Source organism: Papaver somniferum, unplaced genomic scaffold, assembly GCF_003573695.1.
Source record: "Papaver somniferum cultivar HN1 unplaced genomic scaffold, ASM357369v1 unplaced-scaffold_16, whole genome shotgun sequence".
In the NCBI taxonomy this organism is placed as follows: Eukaryota; Viridiplantae; Streptophyta; class Magnoliopsida; order Ranunculales; family Papaveraceae; genus Papaver; species Papaver somniferum.
The window spans coordinates 1094062-1110750 of record NW_020625486.1 but is presented as its reverse complement, the minus strand read 5'-3'; the positions used below and the strand labels follow the sequence as shown (position 1 = coordinate 1110750).

General features: G+C 39.0%; 1 protein-coding gene across 1 annotated transcript; it reads left to right on the top strand.

The window, feature by feature from the left end:
• The first annotated feature begins 1306 nt into the window (after positions 1-1306).
• On the top strand, positions 1307-5759 carry LOC113337351 (uncharacterized protein At4g14342). The gene is made up of 6 exons (XM_026583055.1): positions 1307-1565; positions 2458-2588; positions 2705-2761; positions 3575-3660; positions 3761-3884; positions 5397-5759. Exons 3-6 carry the CDS (start codon positions 2756-2758, stop codon positions 5442-5444), a joined length of 264 nt encoding a protein of 87 aa, XP_026438840.1. The 5' UTR covers positions 1307-1565; positions 2458-2588; positions 2705-2755; the 3' UTR covers positions 5445-5759.
• The last annotated feature ends 10930 nt before the right edge of the window (positions 5760-16689 follow it).

Sequence of the window (16689 nt, the reverse complement as noted above, 5' to 3'; positions counted from 1 at the left end):
TTTTGATAACTTTGGAACAAAGCAATCAATATTCACTGTTAGATGAAACCTGATTTAAGATTCAAGCTAATATCTTTCAACCGTTAGATTGAACTTAGCTTGTTACACACAAATGAAATATACCTTCATTTAGATATGGGTAACCGTACCTAAACGTGTATATTGAGTTGGCTCAATAACAGTTAACCGAAGTTAGCAATATGAACATTTTTCTCTTAACCTTGTTCATCTTAACACTTCGAGATCAATTGATAATCAAATAGATTTAACTGAGTTACTCATAGAGTTTTTCAATTGTTTATATTCTCATAGAAGTATACAAGACACAATTGAAACAAAATCGGTTTGATTTAAAAGAATCAGTTCATGAAGCACACTCTGCCAACCATCTTTATATGAAACACACTCTGCCAACCATCTTTGTCTCACAAACCATGGTATAGATGTTAGAAAATCATAATGATCATATACATTTCATCGGAGCATTTGGCCACTCTGTTTTCAGATTTCTATTATTTTTGAGGTAGAAAAGTCTTGGGATATTAATCAGAATAGATTAGAAAAATAAAGGAAATATAAGATGCATGACATTGAATAGTTTTCTTTGGCTTCCTGGGATTGGATTGTGCTTAGAGGAAAATGTGAGGAGGTTTGGAGCTTGATACGCTATATTATAATGTGTAATACTTGGAAGGAAAAAATAATAGGCTGTGTAGTGCTCGTGCTAAATCGGAAGTAAAAACCAGAGCTTTAGTTATACAAATGGAATAAAATGCAGTACCAATCATTACAAACCACTAGATTGATTCATTTATGGTTGTTGGTTTATCACATACCTAAGCGGAAGCACTATGGTACTGCATTTTATCTGACAATAACCACATTATAGCGAAGGGTGACCACTTACCACATTATAGCAAAAACCAACCACCGTGGAACCACGTTCGGAAAGGGAAACACATATGCTCCTCTCACTAGCCACGATATGGTTTATGAAATTTTTTTCGCGAGTGAAGTAAATTTTAGATTATTGTTTCTATTTTAATAATTGTGAATCCAAATTTTATTTTATTTTTTTACTAGGCTAAAACCGAACTCAAGCTCTTATCCAAATATAGCAAGCTGAACTGTCCTCATTGCCAATGCTAACCCCTCCAATTTTTATGGTAGAGTTGTATTACTAAGTTGGGAATTGGGATGCCACTGACCTATGCCCTTGGAGTCTTGGACCAAAAATCTAATTGATGGTGAGTTTTCATCGATATAAGCTTAAGAAATACACGGGACCTACAGCCGAGAACAACGGCCCACCACGCTAACAAATTTATCCCGAAGTCACTTCTCTTCAGTCGAGTTTGTTCTTCTTCCCCTTCACTTCACCCTCTATTTATTCTCCACCACCACCACCGTTTCAGAGACCAGCACCACCTTCTCCTTCTTATTCAACCTCTGCTACCTCTAAGTCTAACAGCAACATAGAGTTTATCTGGGAATTAACTTGTTCTAAGTTTTTATCAAAATTAATGAGTAGCTGGAGACATTAGTGATTAATATCACTTAACTAGGTTAGAATCGTTCTTTTGATCTTTAATATTTCTAATTTTCACAAATATGAAACCTAGAGGATTTTTTTTGGGTGGGTTTGTATTAGTATATGACAATTGAGACTCTGATATGAATAGGGTTTAGGTTTAGGTTTAGGGTAATTTCCATTGTTTAATTTTAGTTTTATTAAATACTAGGGCATCAGTAATTGAAGGATTAATTTTCCATTGTTCTTTTAATCTTCGATTTTTCTGATTTTCACAAATATGAAACCCTAGATTTGGTAATTTTCCATGAAATCCACAATGGTTAGGGTAATCATCCCTGTATATACTTAAAGGATTAAGGTTCAATGGAAATATTAATTGAAACCACCTTGTATAGGTTTTCCTTTTCTTTGTACAACTGGTTCTCATGAAATCCACAATGGTTAGGGTAAATGCGTTAACTCGTTGATTGAATCTTAGTTTTGGTACCATATTTGTATTACGTTTCAGCCTTAAAATGAGATTCTGGTAATGTAGAGATTTTAGTTTTGTAATTGTGATGTTGCAACTTGCTTTACAATGGGGTTCTTGTGTTGAAATGTTTGATTAGAATGACTCTGAGTTTTCTAATTTGATATATGTAAATGATGTTTAGTTATGTCGAATGTTGTACTTAGAAGATCAAAGTGGTTGCTATATGGAGAACGTTATACCGGATTGACCATATATGTTGTTGTAAAAATTAAGTAAGTAAGTAATTGTTGCATAGTTAGGTCTACGGCTCTTGTTGTTGTTCAAGATTTGATTGTTGGTTTCTGTAGTTGTTTAAAAATGTCTAGTGCAACTGCAATTTCTGTAAATGCTTTAATAACTGATTTAATGGTTGTTGTGTTACTAAAACTTGACATGTCTTTGTTTGATGCAGGTAACTTCTGTTTGTAGGGAGGACTAAAGGTTGAATTCTTGAATTTCGATTGGGGATTCTGGGCCTTACTACTTCAGTTCTGTATTGGAAAACGTACTTGGTACTTAACCCAAGTGCTGCCTGTCGTTTCTGTAAGAATTTCAACTGCTGCGAAGCATCTCTACCGTTTTCTTATTTTTAGGGTTTTGTTCCAGTTTCTCTGGTTATGCTGTGTTTGATAAGTTGTAGGGTATATATTTCTTGGCAGGTTGTTGCAGAATATTGAAACTGTTATCTGAATTTTCTCAAAGAATCGAATATGCAGGTGAGCTTCGATTCTACTCTTCTGTAGCTAGACTACCATAATATTTTTCGAACTAAATATGATATTTTACTCTAAGATTGTACTTATTAAAGCCCCAATCCGCTATTGTTCTAATAGATAATCATCTCTTTGATGATAAAAGAAAAAGATGAAGAAAGATTAGAGAAGAAAAGACTGTTAGATTTTTAGTTTAAACTCAAACTGGTTACATGGGTATTTTTACTGCGTTAATAGTATTCTCGCGTTTATTTGTTGCTTCCCTTTCTATCGAGTTATTAGCAAGAAATGTTCTGTTACTGAATGGGTCGACCACTGTTGATTTACTGGGAGGCTTGAATTGCAATTGATTAGTTGTCTTTGTGCGTGTAATTGAGTCTTATTATTCTTATTAACTATCCGAGCAATGTGTAGTATTGTGGTTGTCTGTGAATTTAGTTTTAGTCCTCTCCACCCTTTCTCGATCCATGAAATTCCATCAAAGACAAGAAAATAGACCTTAAAACTTGTTTACTTTGAAATTTCTTGTTTGCTTCCCCAATCTATGACTTGCTTAAACACTGCAAGCTTGTAGATTATGTAGATATATGAGTGTTACCGCTCTGAAACGAGGCAAAATATATTCTTGAAAATGTATTATGTTATGTGCATGCGGATTGATTATGTAAAAGTGGCAGAGCATCCTAAACAAGAATACTTGGAATTCCATCAAAAAAAAAATTTATGTTCCTAATTTTGATACTCAATGTTGTATGTCATCCTCCCCGTCTTATTCTCTTAATGATCATTTTTTTTTTGGTTGTTTATTTGGTTCAGGCGAGCGATAGGTTCAACATCAATTCCCAGCTTGAGCATCTTCAAGCCAAATATGTTGGAACAGGCCACGCTGATTTGAACAGATTGTAAGTTCCAAACTTCCTCGAAAGTGTATTAATAGCTCTTTGTGTAAGACTTATTTGTCTCGTGTTAACGGTTCCTTTCGTTTTGTTTTTCTTTAATTAGTGAATGGGCAGTGAACATCCAGCGTGATAGTTATGCATCTTACGTTGGTCATTACCCCATTTTGTCTTATTTTGCCATTGCGGAGAATGAATCGATTGGAAGAGAGCGTTACAACTTTATGCAGGTATGTACATAGTGTTTGAAGTTATCTTGTCTTATTAATTTTTTTAGTCTCTCCTTGTGTATGACTTTATTGATAGACGGTATTCAGTATTACTTAAATATGGCTGAAGCACACCTCTTGTTTGCTACTACATCTTTATTTTACTGCCTACTTTATTCTTCCAGTTTCATCTGTCTATTGTTGAAACACTACTACATCTTTATTTGACTGCCTACTCTATTTTCCAGTTTCATCTGTCAACACACGTAACAACTTTATGTTACGTGTGCATGCTATTTTTTTACTTGACGGATGCTAGCATGGAAAGGTGCATAATTGGTTGACAAAACAACTTTCTCTAGCTCTGTCTTTTATATCTAGTCTTGGTTAGCAAGCAAGCGTAGGCGCAACGTTATTTGGGCATTCCTTTTTCTATCGAGGCTCTCAAGATTCAAACTAGCATAGAATTTCACGGGCACTGATCTCAAAAAGAAGGTCTCTATGTAGCATACACCTGTAATCCTAGCATATGTAGGAAACTGGTGGATAACACCTGTGGACTTGTTAATGAGCTTTCTTACTTATCGTTTGGACCATTTTCAAATAAGTGTATGTTTTATTCATTTGTCTGCGAGCCATTACTGTTTGTCCGTGTATTCTAAGCTTTTATTTAACCTTTGTAATGGTCCATCTTGAGTACTACCAACTTACTTTAAGTGTAACTAATGTCAGAACTTAGGCCAACTTTGGTTAGTCTTGGCTGAGTATTCATAACCATAAACTGATTCCATTATGGGAAACATCTGGACCTAATAGTTGGTTTAAATGTCAATTGTTGAAACATTTTATACATTGGTTAATGTTACGTTTGCATGTTATAGCTCTGCCTTGGTATGCCCTGTCAAATATAGTATTATGCTAAAATAGCTCAAATGATTGCCTCTACCTATGTTATTTTGCTGACAAACTGTTGATAAGCAACATGTTAAACCAATAAATATCTTGAAACCACTTGCCAAGAACATCTGTGTCTATTCTCTGTTATTTGTACCCAAACTAAGTTCCATTCCAATCAATCCTGCCAGCAGATGTTGGAAATCTGGTGGATAACATCAGTGGACTCCAAGGTCTCCAGGTTCTCTTATGCTGTGGTTCAGCTTATATGTGTGTGCTTGTAGTGTCATTTCTCTTTCCATGATAACCTTGTACACTTGTAATTTTTGACGTTATGAGTTATGACTATCTGCTTCGCTATTTATGTTACCATAATATTTTCACTTTCATTCATTGCCGATGAAGTACTGATATTTGGTCATACTACCATATTAGTTTGCGAAAATCTGGTCTGCAAGGTTTTTGAGTTTCCTTTGAATTATTTATCGTTGAATACAATCTCGTGGAGAATTTATTTAGATTTTCCTTTGAACTGTGTTAAAGCTATCTTATATAAGGAAGACTTGCCATTGCTTTACTTCTCTTTTCGGTAGTACAGCTGTTATGACTAACAACACTCTTGTATTAAAATTTGTCCAGAAAATGCTGCTGCCCTGCGGTCTTCCCCCAGAACGAGAAGAAGATTAACAAATAAGAAGAAAATTAAAGCTATGATTCTCAATGTTTGACTGATGTTACTACTTCTCCTTCCCATGAGTATTTGACCTATTTTTAGATTTTATGTGAGTGTACATGGGCACATAGCCTCTTATATCTGAGAATGCACCAAGTTGGTCTTTCTTCTTTCTTTGTGGGATCCAGTTTTTTCTTGTCACCTTTCGAAAACTTGATGTAAACTTGCTCGTTTCAAACATTTCATTTCCGTATTATGCCTGCTCCGATGGGGCAGCTGGCACTGTGTTCATCTATGATGATGATAATCAGAAAGTAGTTAGTTGGCTATACTATCTTTGAAATGGATACGCATTTTTGCGAAGAAAAATCCCACCAATCCTGCCGGCGGCTGGCCTAGACTTTTCAGAGTTATGGAAACCATAGAACAAAATTTGATTTGTGCCTTTTGTGAGGTCCTGGATCAAAGGTGTAGATACTGGGCCACAGTAAATGAGGTTTTACTGGGCTTATGATCAAAGGTGTGGATTCGATTTTGGCACCAACGCACATTTTGACTTGAGTTAGGAATCCAGATTTGGATCATGGGGTAGATATGGATTCACAGGATAGGGTTCAGGTTACTGCACAAATTTTGGGTCTATCAACAAGATATAGTCACAATGGCAGATATTTTTGTCATCAGAACCTGATTTGATCGAGTATAAGTCGATGCCAATTTAAAACTCAAAAAGACTTTATTTCATTGAAAATATATTGGTCAAGATACCTACTCCTCCCAAGTACAGTATGATTAAGTCCTATTTGTTATACTATTTGCACATACATTCTTTATATTAAGTAGTATGGAGTCCATCTCCTTAGTTTTACATTTATTCATCGATATGTAGTCGAAGTTTTTCATTATCTACAACAGCTTGTATCATATTCAGTAGTTGGGGTGATCTTGATGATTCTTGGACAAGAGAATACAACGTCAGACTTGAAAACCTCAAAAACAACAGCAGGCGCTTGATATGCCTTTTGAAGCTGTGCACTGAATAAATAGCAGAAATAGTATTAACCGTTTAAGCAGATTACACATACTGGCTAAGCAAGACTCTGGAATTTAACAAGGAAAGAAAACTCACAGGTCAGCTTTATCAGCAGCCTCCTTCTGCAATGCTTCTTCGATGTATTTTTTGTAGCACTGGTGTGCATCAGTCTTTTGAACTCTTCCTGTGTAAGTGGGTTCCTGAAAGTGAGTGATGGAGCATACTGTCAACATAAAAAGTTAAAGAACAAAAATATACTACACGCAAAAGATCTCTTGGCTTCAGATAAAAATGTCAAACTGATTCCAACTTTGTTTGATAATTGACTGCGATTAAGTACCAAAAAATTGGATACTTGAGTGGAGAACTGGAAACAATAGTGTTGTTCTTCAGTTTTTTCAATTGGAATTGCACAGAGAGCAAGCCGATTTCTTTTTCCCACACCACCTAAAATTTTGAGCGATGGTAATTGACAGTGTTTTTCAACGAGGTAGGCAATGGGCACTGATTGTGTCCAGAAGTACACAAGTCCTGGTAAATCTACGGAGATGACTCTCCTTTAGGACCTGTGTCCCCTAATTGTGTTAGCGCTCTCTCTATATTAATTAGGACCTGTGTCCCCTAATTGTGTTAATAGTAGCTATTCTAGCATAATTCATTGCTTCCCCTCTTCTGCAGGTTGTAAAGACGCTATTTTGACAGCTAATATAGCAATCCATTAAGGGTATAAAAAATCGGAAGTAATGTGAAACGCTCACACCTAGTAGACATTGTGTAAGAGCAATCTTAAATTAGCGAACACGTTGTCCACTTGCAGTTGGATCTAACCTGTGAGCTCTGGTGAAGGCATAAAACCGACCTAATCACAACATCAAAACCCATACGATCAGGTTTTCCAAACAATTATAACTCTATGCAGGGACGGACCCGAGATTTTTTTTGGGTAGGGCTAAAATGTCAATGATTTTTAAAGCAGCGCCAAATTTTTTTTGGAACGAAACGCATGCCTAATGGATGATGTAATCCACCTATATAACACTAAATGGATGCACAGTTAAAAATAAAAGAAAAAAATTTAGTATCAAAATGCGGTAACGGATTTTTCTTTATAAGAAATAAATCATGAGCTAAATCAGAATCACAGGGATGATGATTAAGACGATGTAATTTGTATTCGAGAACCGAAAGCATGCAGTCATGACTATAATAGTCAAACATCTAAAAAGGAACCATATTTAGGATACCTCAGATAAATCGGGATACAAAAAAACAAAATAGAGAGATATTATGAAGTAATATCGATAGTCTTTTATCCAAATATTTTTGGTTATGGATAAATTATCCTTAAAATCGACATTGTTAGACGTTGAATTGATAACGTCCATTGTTGATATTTTCACACCAGAGATTTGGTACAACTATAAACATGACATACAACAGGGGGTTAAGTTTGTAATTTAACATATTACATATGACAACCATATTAATGGAATAAGCAAAGGGAACCAAACAAAGTATAAATACTGTATTATTACTATTAAGATCTAGACAAATTGTGTTCCGTTGAGAAGAAATCCTATTTTTTATGTAATATATTTCGGTCATGCAAGTGGCAATTTATTTTCAAAATTAAATTATTTTTTCTAGAAAACGGGATTTAAAAGATGTTTTACCGCTATCTCATATTCATGTGGTAAATGTATTAAACTATAATTTACTCACTAGACGCGGACATATTTATAGCAATAATAAGCGTGGGTGAATTTTGTATCATTTAGAAACTTGATTGTATATATGGACCATGATTTATCAGAAAATTCTTTTTGCTATTAATATGGAAAATGGGGAATGACTCCGCCAATTTGCCACCCCTACTTTTTCTATTTGCCACTCTCCTTAAATACCACCCCTATTTATCCTATTTGCACCTCTATATTTTTTCATATATCCTAAATACTACACCGTTGACTTTTTTTTTCCACCCAATAATGGAACCATCCAACTTAATAAACTCAAGAAAAGAAAACCAAAATCTATTCAGGACCGCACTCTTCTTCTTCATCTCTTCCATGGTTCAGGTTTTGATGACCAAAACTCAGGAGCTCCTCAAATGTAGTCGTCCGGATGACTAAAAATATATTGAACCTCACTAGTCTGGACGACTACCACTCTTCCTAGTTTTTCATGTTTTGATGACGAGGAACTCATTAAACTAAAGATTGAATGAGAAAACTAAACAAATGCTCTCTTTATCACTTCAAGCAAGTTGTTTGTACCCATAATTATTTTCAGGCACTAAACACGATGATTTTGGTGATGATGATCAAATCTAGGGTTTTACACAAAACAAGCATAAGACGATAGACACGAATTTAACGTGGTTCGGCATGGTTTTCCTATATCCACGGACGAATCCCCGTAGGGAGAGATATTTTATTGATATATGGGTTGTAATGATTCCTGGCCCCTATTAGGGTTTGCTGGTGTATTTTTCTGTATCCAGCCTCTCTTAGGGTTATAATTTCCCCTATTTATACAGTTGAATACCTGTGTTAAACCCTAATTTTGAGATAAACTTCTTCTCCAAGTAACTTGGCTAGGAAGACATATGGAATGTTCCAAAACTTTCTCTGCAGCTTGGTCTTCCAGTCATCCAGATACTTCCAGAATCTTCTTTCAGGATCATTGCATTGGATCAGTGGAAACAGCCAAATTGACTCGGGCTTGCGGATTTGACCAATGACCTTGACTGACATGGTTGACCTTCACTGTTGACTGCGACTATTGAACTTTGAATGTGAGACTGCCTTGTCTGGATACTGGATGCAGGCTGGTTGGTAGCACGACTGGAAATTTGGTTGGAAACTGGTTGGCAGCACCGCTGGTAACTTGGATAGAGGACTCCGCCAGTGAACTTAGTCGCGGGACATGCCCGGGAAGCTGAGTCTTGACCGCTTGATGTTGATTTCGACCATTGACCAACCGTCGACTTTTACCGCTGACCGGTTATTGACTTCTTTGAGCATTGGACTAGCTGGTAGCTACATTGGTTGGCTGGATGACAGACTTAATGGAGGGTCAAATGGTGATTCCAAAGCAATCTGGTTCAATATTGTGGCATTTTTACTAATGGTACAAACGTCGCCCCCTCTTAACCTCCAACTTGTTGAGGGGTTAAGAAGTTCCTTTTCTCTTGGTCAATGACAAAATTTTCCCCCAATTGTGGATATTGTTGTTGAAGTGAATGACAACCTTCCCTTCCTGTTTGCAGAAGTCATAATCGAAACGCCCTCAAGAGTGAACTACTACTGCTAAGTGTAACCCAAGTTTCCTTAGTTGATAATAGAAATCTCAACCAAGACGCCCCCAAGTGAGGTTATTGTGATTGGAAGATCGAATCACAACAAATGAGCACGAACCATTATTATAGACAAAAACTGGACTGAAGGCCGAACTGGTCTGCAATGGAGACGTGATACTGGAGCAGAGTAGTTGCCAGAAATGGGAGTGCAATTGTTGCAAGAGAGAGATGACCCAAATAATTAATAGTTAAACGGGATTGTAGTGACTGATGCGATAACAATTGTTGAAAGTGGGATGCAACTGTTGATGCAGAACTGAGCTGTAATAGTTGAATTGAAACTGGGCTAGATTGAACTGGAGCAGCTGTGTTGAACTAGACTGGTGGCAGTTTGTTAGAAAAGATGGACCATCCTAGCAGTCAATGAGCTAGAATCTGTGTAGACAGTTGTTGCAAGCGAAACTCGAATTTGCGGGACGACAATAATCTTCGACCAAACTGGGTAGCAATAGCTATCGGTACTAGATTGTTGTAAATGATAGGCTGAACTGCGGAAATTGTAAGCGAAAAGGCGACAACCATTGGTGAGATCCTTCAATAGTTTGGATGGTTTCAGACTTTATGTGCTGCCGGACCTGACATCGCCCTTTAAATATCGTCAATAGTAATATGAATATGAACAACAGCAGTGATGTAAAATGGACCACAACCGTTGTTGTGGAACTGGAATGCAATGAACGTTGTAAACTGGATTGCGCTGCCATATAAAGCTTCCCTTCAGCAGTAATATGAAAAAATGGATTGCAACAACTTCGAACAAAGATGAATTGCAGCAGCTGCGTTAAGCTTGACTGCAGGAGATGCGAGTGAAACTGCACTGCAGCAGCTGCGATCAGTTGGACTGCAGGTGCTGCGAGCGAAAATGCACTGCAGCAGCTGCGATCAGCTGGACTGCAGGAGCTGCGAACAAAGCGGGACTGCATCAGCTTCGATCAGATGGACTGCAGTAGTAATGAGCAAAGATGGACTGCAGCAGCTTCGATCAGCTGGACTGCAGCATTAATGAGCAAAGATGGAGTGCAGCAGCTGTGATCGGCTAGACTGAAGGAGATGCGATCTAAGCTGCACTGCACCATTAATGAGAAATGTTATACTGCAACAGATGCAATCATCTAGACTGCAGTAGCTACGAACAGAGCTGCACTGCAGAAGATGCGATCAGCTGCACTGCAGGATCTACGAACAGAGATGCATTGCAGTAGCTTCGATCAGATGGACTGCAACATCGACGATCAAAATTACAGTGCAGCAGCTGCAATCAGCTGGACTGCAACATCGACGAGCAAAACTGTATTGCAACAGCCGCGATCAGCTAGACTGCAGCAGCTACGATCAGCTGGACTACAAGAGCTGCGAACTGAGATGGACTGCAGCAGCTTCGATCAGCTGTACTGCAGCGGCAACCGAGGAATTCGACTCAACCAGTCCGATAAACCTGAGTGTAACAGTTACAAATAAAACCGGACTGCATCAGTTGCGTCCAACTGAGTACAGAATTGATGAGCAAAACTGGACTGCATCAGTTGCTTCCAACTGAGTGCAGTAGTTGCTTAGTAACTGGACTACAACAGTTCGATCAACTTAAATGTAGCAGTTATTAACATTACTGTTTAAAATAATTGCGTCAAAATATTAGGGTGTATACTCGCCCCCTCTTAATCCTGTAACTCGTTGGAGGATTAAGAAGTTCGGGTTACCTTTTGTTTCAATTTCCAACAACATTGCATCTAGGTTCTACATAAATCGCCCCCAAGCGTGTGGATTATAACGCATCTTTCCCCAAAAAGAGTTATTTTAGACCATGAGGTGTTACATATTCTTCGCCCCTAAGTGATGGTCATCCACGTTGAAGTGATATGAAACTCGCCCCCAGTAGATAGTCATTTTCATGCTGCTCAATGCTCGCATAACGGTACACTTCCTTGCTAAATCTTGCTCGTGCACGGAATGAAGTTGAAGGTGTCTGCTATCTGGAATTCGCGCAGGGGGACAATCACACTATTCCAGATGCGCGCAGAATTGAGATGTGTACATCTCCACATGCCTTGGCATGCGAAAACGCTCGCCACACTGTAGCTTTCCCATTGAACAAAATTATGCATGATCATATGAAATGATGCGAAAATATTCTGTACCTTATGAGAAGTATTATTGCGACCCTGTGTATGTGGTGCTTGGGACGTCCACTGGCCATGTCGATGTTAACCAGTGGCGATGATTGTCGAACTGCATGTTTCCAAAAACGTATCAGGCAACAACGCCTCCGAACTGGAAAATCAAACGAGTTGCTTGAGATCGATCTTGCTTCCGACAAACTTTCGAGCCAAAAATCACAACGAGCTGTAACCTCAAGAATGTTGTAGACAATTTTTTTAACACAATAGTTTCCACGAACTTTGGATGTGACTAAGTTGCGGACCATAGTCGACACAACAATTCGCATGAACTTTGGAAACATGACTTGGAGATGATATGGAGTCTTCACTTGATGATGGTTGATGACTGTTTTTGATGTAGACGCACCATGCCTCAAATTAAAATTTTTAAATAATTTTTGCCTCCATATTGGTGGGAATTGAAAGACGAACACGACAAACCAAAAATCGGAGGGTCCATCGGCTTTGTGAATGTGACGCTGATGGCTGGAAAAGGTGATGACGTGACAACTGTCTTTACGATGGTTTGCAGTGACAATGTGTTAACTAGACCAGTTGGATGGGTTTGGTTCAAATCCTGAATCGTCCGTTGAACCACAATCAATGAGTTTGATAGAATGAAACAGGTTGGAAATCTCCGATCTGTTGTGGCTTAGCTCACGCTTCGGCTTGAGCCAAAATTCAGCAGAATCTGTGTAGTTTGGAGGAAACATCCATAAGATGTTGGTTCTGTTCAGGCGGCTCTGTCGTGGAAGTTTGTCTTAGGTGCATGCGGCTTGGTTGAAAGAACAACATGTTTTCGACGTCCGCGTGGTGTAACGTCTTGGCTTCTCTTAATGACTTTTGTACGGCTACTGACGACGCAGAAGATGACTTGGAAGTCACGACGATGTTATGAGGTTATGTGAGATACGACGTCATGATATGAGCGAGAGGTGTCATCATGCTGATACTATTATGGTGAATTGGGGGTAGCTTCATGAAGACGTAATATTGTAGAAGACTGGTCGAACTCCTTTGCTTTGTAGCAGTGGCTATGTCCGGTGTAGTTAGCTTAGCTTCTTGGTTTACGATGTGGACGATGAGATCCATTTTTTTTAATTGCTTGGTGAGCACCTTGCCCCAAAAATGTTGATAATATAGTTGCTCCAAAAATCGTCTTCTCCAAAATGAATAAATTTACCTTTATGATGTAGGATATTAAAATAGGATCATAACGAGCCATAAATCATCAAATTTGGACGTCATACGAATGAGATATCAAAGAAACAAAATCGATGACCAAGCCTAAAAATGAGTGTATCTGGCTAAGCCCACGAAGTGGGGACGAAAAATCCTCAATCCAAACAAACTGGGGCTGAAAAATACTGAGCTAATGGCTTGACTAACTTGCAACTCGGCTAGCTTGGCTTTGCTCAGGGTGGAAATATCCTTCAACTCAGTATAGGGAGTAAAAATCCAGGGGCTATGGGATTAAGCTACTCCATGATGCAATGGATCATGACTATGGTATTAAGTTGCACGCAATGTACTGAATCAGGATTATGGCATTAATTTGCATCGTGATACACCAAAAAATTACCATGGATAAGTTACGTCGTGAAGCACCATAACATAACTGTAACCGGACGGATGCTGATGGACCGTTGTTGTTAAACCGGATCTCTGGTCGGACGGAGGTGACCGCCGGTAGCCGGGAAAGTTCTGTTGTTGTTTCCGTTGCCTGAGATGATGAACATGTTGGAGATTATGACTGAACCGGAGAAGATGATGACGTCAACAGATGACGCAACGCTGACGCGGTTAACGGTGATGCTGACGCTGTTATGATGAACGGTCCAGATTGGCTGGATCCTTAACGGTGTTAAGATAGACAAACGCGGTTAACAGTTAACGGAATATGCTAACGGCGTTTCTGATGTTAACAGAATATGCTGACGGTAACAAAATATTCTGTATGGAACATAAATGTTGATTGTAACTTGCTAACTGGACTGTTTGCTGACATGGCAACCACTGGTTGGTCGATATTTCTGACGTGTCATCATTTTTACTGACAAGTCACCTCCATGTTGACGTGGCACTCTGACGTGGCACCTTGGATGCTGACGTGTGGCACACTGACTTAGCGCATTGGTGCTTTCATGGCTTGCTGACGTGTCAGCTGATCTTGCGTTGACTGGGCAAGGCACCTTTGATGTGGGTGACAAGAATTTATTGAGGGTGAACGAATACTCTCACATGAGTGCTATAGCTAAGTGGCTGAAGAAAGTGTCTAACATGGATGAAAATATCTCCTCGTATGGGTGAACGTGTTCTGACGTGGGTGAACAACACTCCTGATGTGAACGATTGGCCGCCCGGGATGGTCGCCGGCCTATACTGTTTAAAACTTTGCGCAACGCTTTTTCGAACTGTTGATTTTAGTTTTGAATTTTATGCAACGGTTGCTGGACTGTTATCTCTTCTACGAACCTTTTACCACAATTTTCTGTGTGTGGTCTTTTCTCCTTAAACTTTCAGCAACAGTTTTCTTGGACTGTTGCCGTTTCTCACGAGCTTTTCTGCGGCAGTTTTATTACACCTTTTATGATCTTTTCTGGAACTTTCTTCGATGTTTTTCTGGACGGCTTTCCTAGGGTTTTTTCCTCTCGTTTTTATCATACGTGCGGCTCTGCAGATAGCCAATAGAAGAAGCTAGAGATTTATAGCTTGGCAACCCTGTAAGCATGGTGGTGGTGACTTCGACAAACTTCGAACTCGAATATGTTACCGCTACTTTATCTGTGAATCGATTTTAAACTCTGGACCTGTACATGTTGGGGATCGAACATCCTGGCAACAGTTTTCTCGAACTTTGTAATGATGCAGTTTCGGTGGCTTCTGAAGGAAATAGTTTTGGCAAACCTCAAACTTCGAAACTAGACTGCAGCAGTTGCGATCAACTGGACTGCAGTAACTGTGATTATCTGGTCTGCAACAGCTGCGATCAGCTGGACTGCAGCAGTTATGATCAGCTGGACTACAACAGTTGTGATCAAACTGAGATGTAGCATTTTCGATCAACTGGACTGCAGCGAGGGTTTCTAACGGCGTTCAAACTGCTTTTTCACGAACACGATTTTGAAGCTTTCTGTAATACATTTCTCAACGGGAAAACACGATTCTTTTCTTCGTAATCCCCTTAGTCGGCGCCAGTGTTTGTACCCAGTATTATTTCCAGGCACTAAACATGGTGATTTTGGTGATGATGATCAGATCTAGGGTTTTACACAAAACAAGCATAAGACGATAAACACGAATTTAACGTGGTTCGCCATGGTTTTCCTACATCCACGGACGAATCCCCATAGGGAGAGATATTTTATTGATATATGGGTTACAATGATTCCTGGTCCCTATTAGGGTTTGCCGGTGTATTTTTCTCTATCCAGCCTCTCTTAGGGTTATAATTTCCCTTATTTATACAGTTGAATACCTGGGTTAAACCCTAATTTCGAGATAAACTTCTTCTTCAAGTAACTTGGCTAGGAAGACATCTGAATGTTCTAGAACTTCTTCTGCAGCTTAGTCTGCCAGTCATCCAGATACTTCCAGAATCTTCTTTCAGGGTCTTTGCACTGGATCGGTGGAAACGGGACAAATTGACTCGGGCTTGCGGATTTGACCAACGACCTTGACTTTGACTGACAGGGTTGACCTTCGCTGTTGACTGCGACTATTAAACTTTGACTGGGAGACTGCCTTGACTGGATACTGGATGCAGGCTGGTTAATAGCACGACTGGCAATTTGGTTGGAAACTGGTTGGCAGCACCGCTGGTAACTTGGATGGAGGACTCCGCCTGTGAACTTAGCCGCGGGACATGCCCGGGGGACTTGCCCGGGGAGATGAGTCTTGACCGCTTGATGTTGATCTCGGTCGTTGACCAATCATTGACTTTTACCTCTGACCGGTCATTGACTTCTTGGAGCATTGGACTAGCTGGTAGCTACGTTGGTTGGCTGGATAGCAGGCTTGATTGAGGGTCAAATGGTGATTCCAAAGCAATATGGTTCAATATTGTGGCGTTTTTACAAACACAAGTCTTTATAAAAAGGTGTCCATATGTGTCGATCCACCTACTGTGCGTCAAAATCCCTAACATACTTACAATTAAAATCAATATAGAACATAAAAAACAAAAAATCATCAGTTGATAATCGCGCATACAGAAAACTCAAAGCAACAAGTGAAACACTTAATTGAAAAATCCCTAACAAACATACTGACAATGAAAATCAACATGGAACATCAAAAAACAAAAAAACATCAGTTGATAATCAAGCATACAGAAAACTCAAAGCAAAAAGTGCAACACTTAATTGAAGTGATAAAGAGAGCATATGCTTCCAGCCAGTAGAACAAGGCATGAACTCCTAGCCAGATGTTTCCGAAGGTTCCATATTTCACGTTTCCGTCATTGTCTTACTCTATGCTATCTGGGTTTCTTCCCGCCGATCAATATGTTTGTTTGCATTGGCTGGATAACCTGCGCAATGGTATGCTTGGATATCATTTGTGTAGTTGCATTGAATAAAAATAATTCAAATATTCATCAGATATGTCATTTATGTAGTTGCATTGAAACTATCTGGTGTCCAAGTATAGTCGTCCAGATATGGTCGACTGCTTCTCTACCAAGTCGTCCTTGTCTGGACGAACAAAGT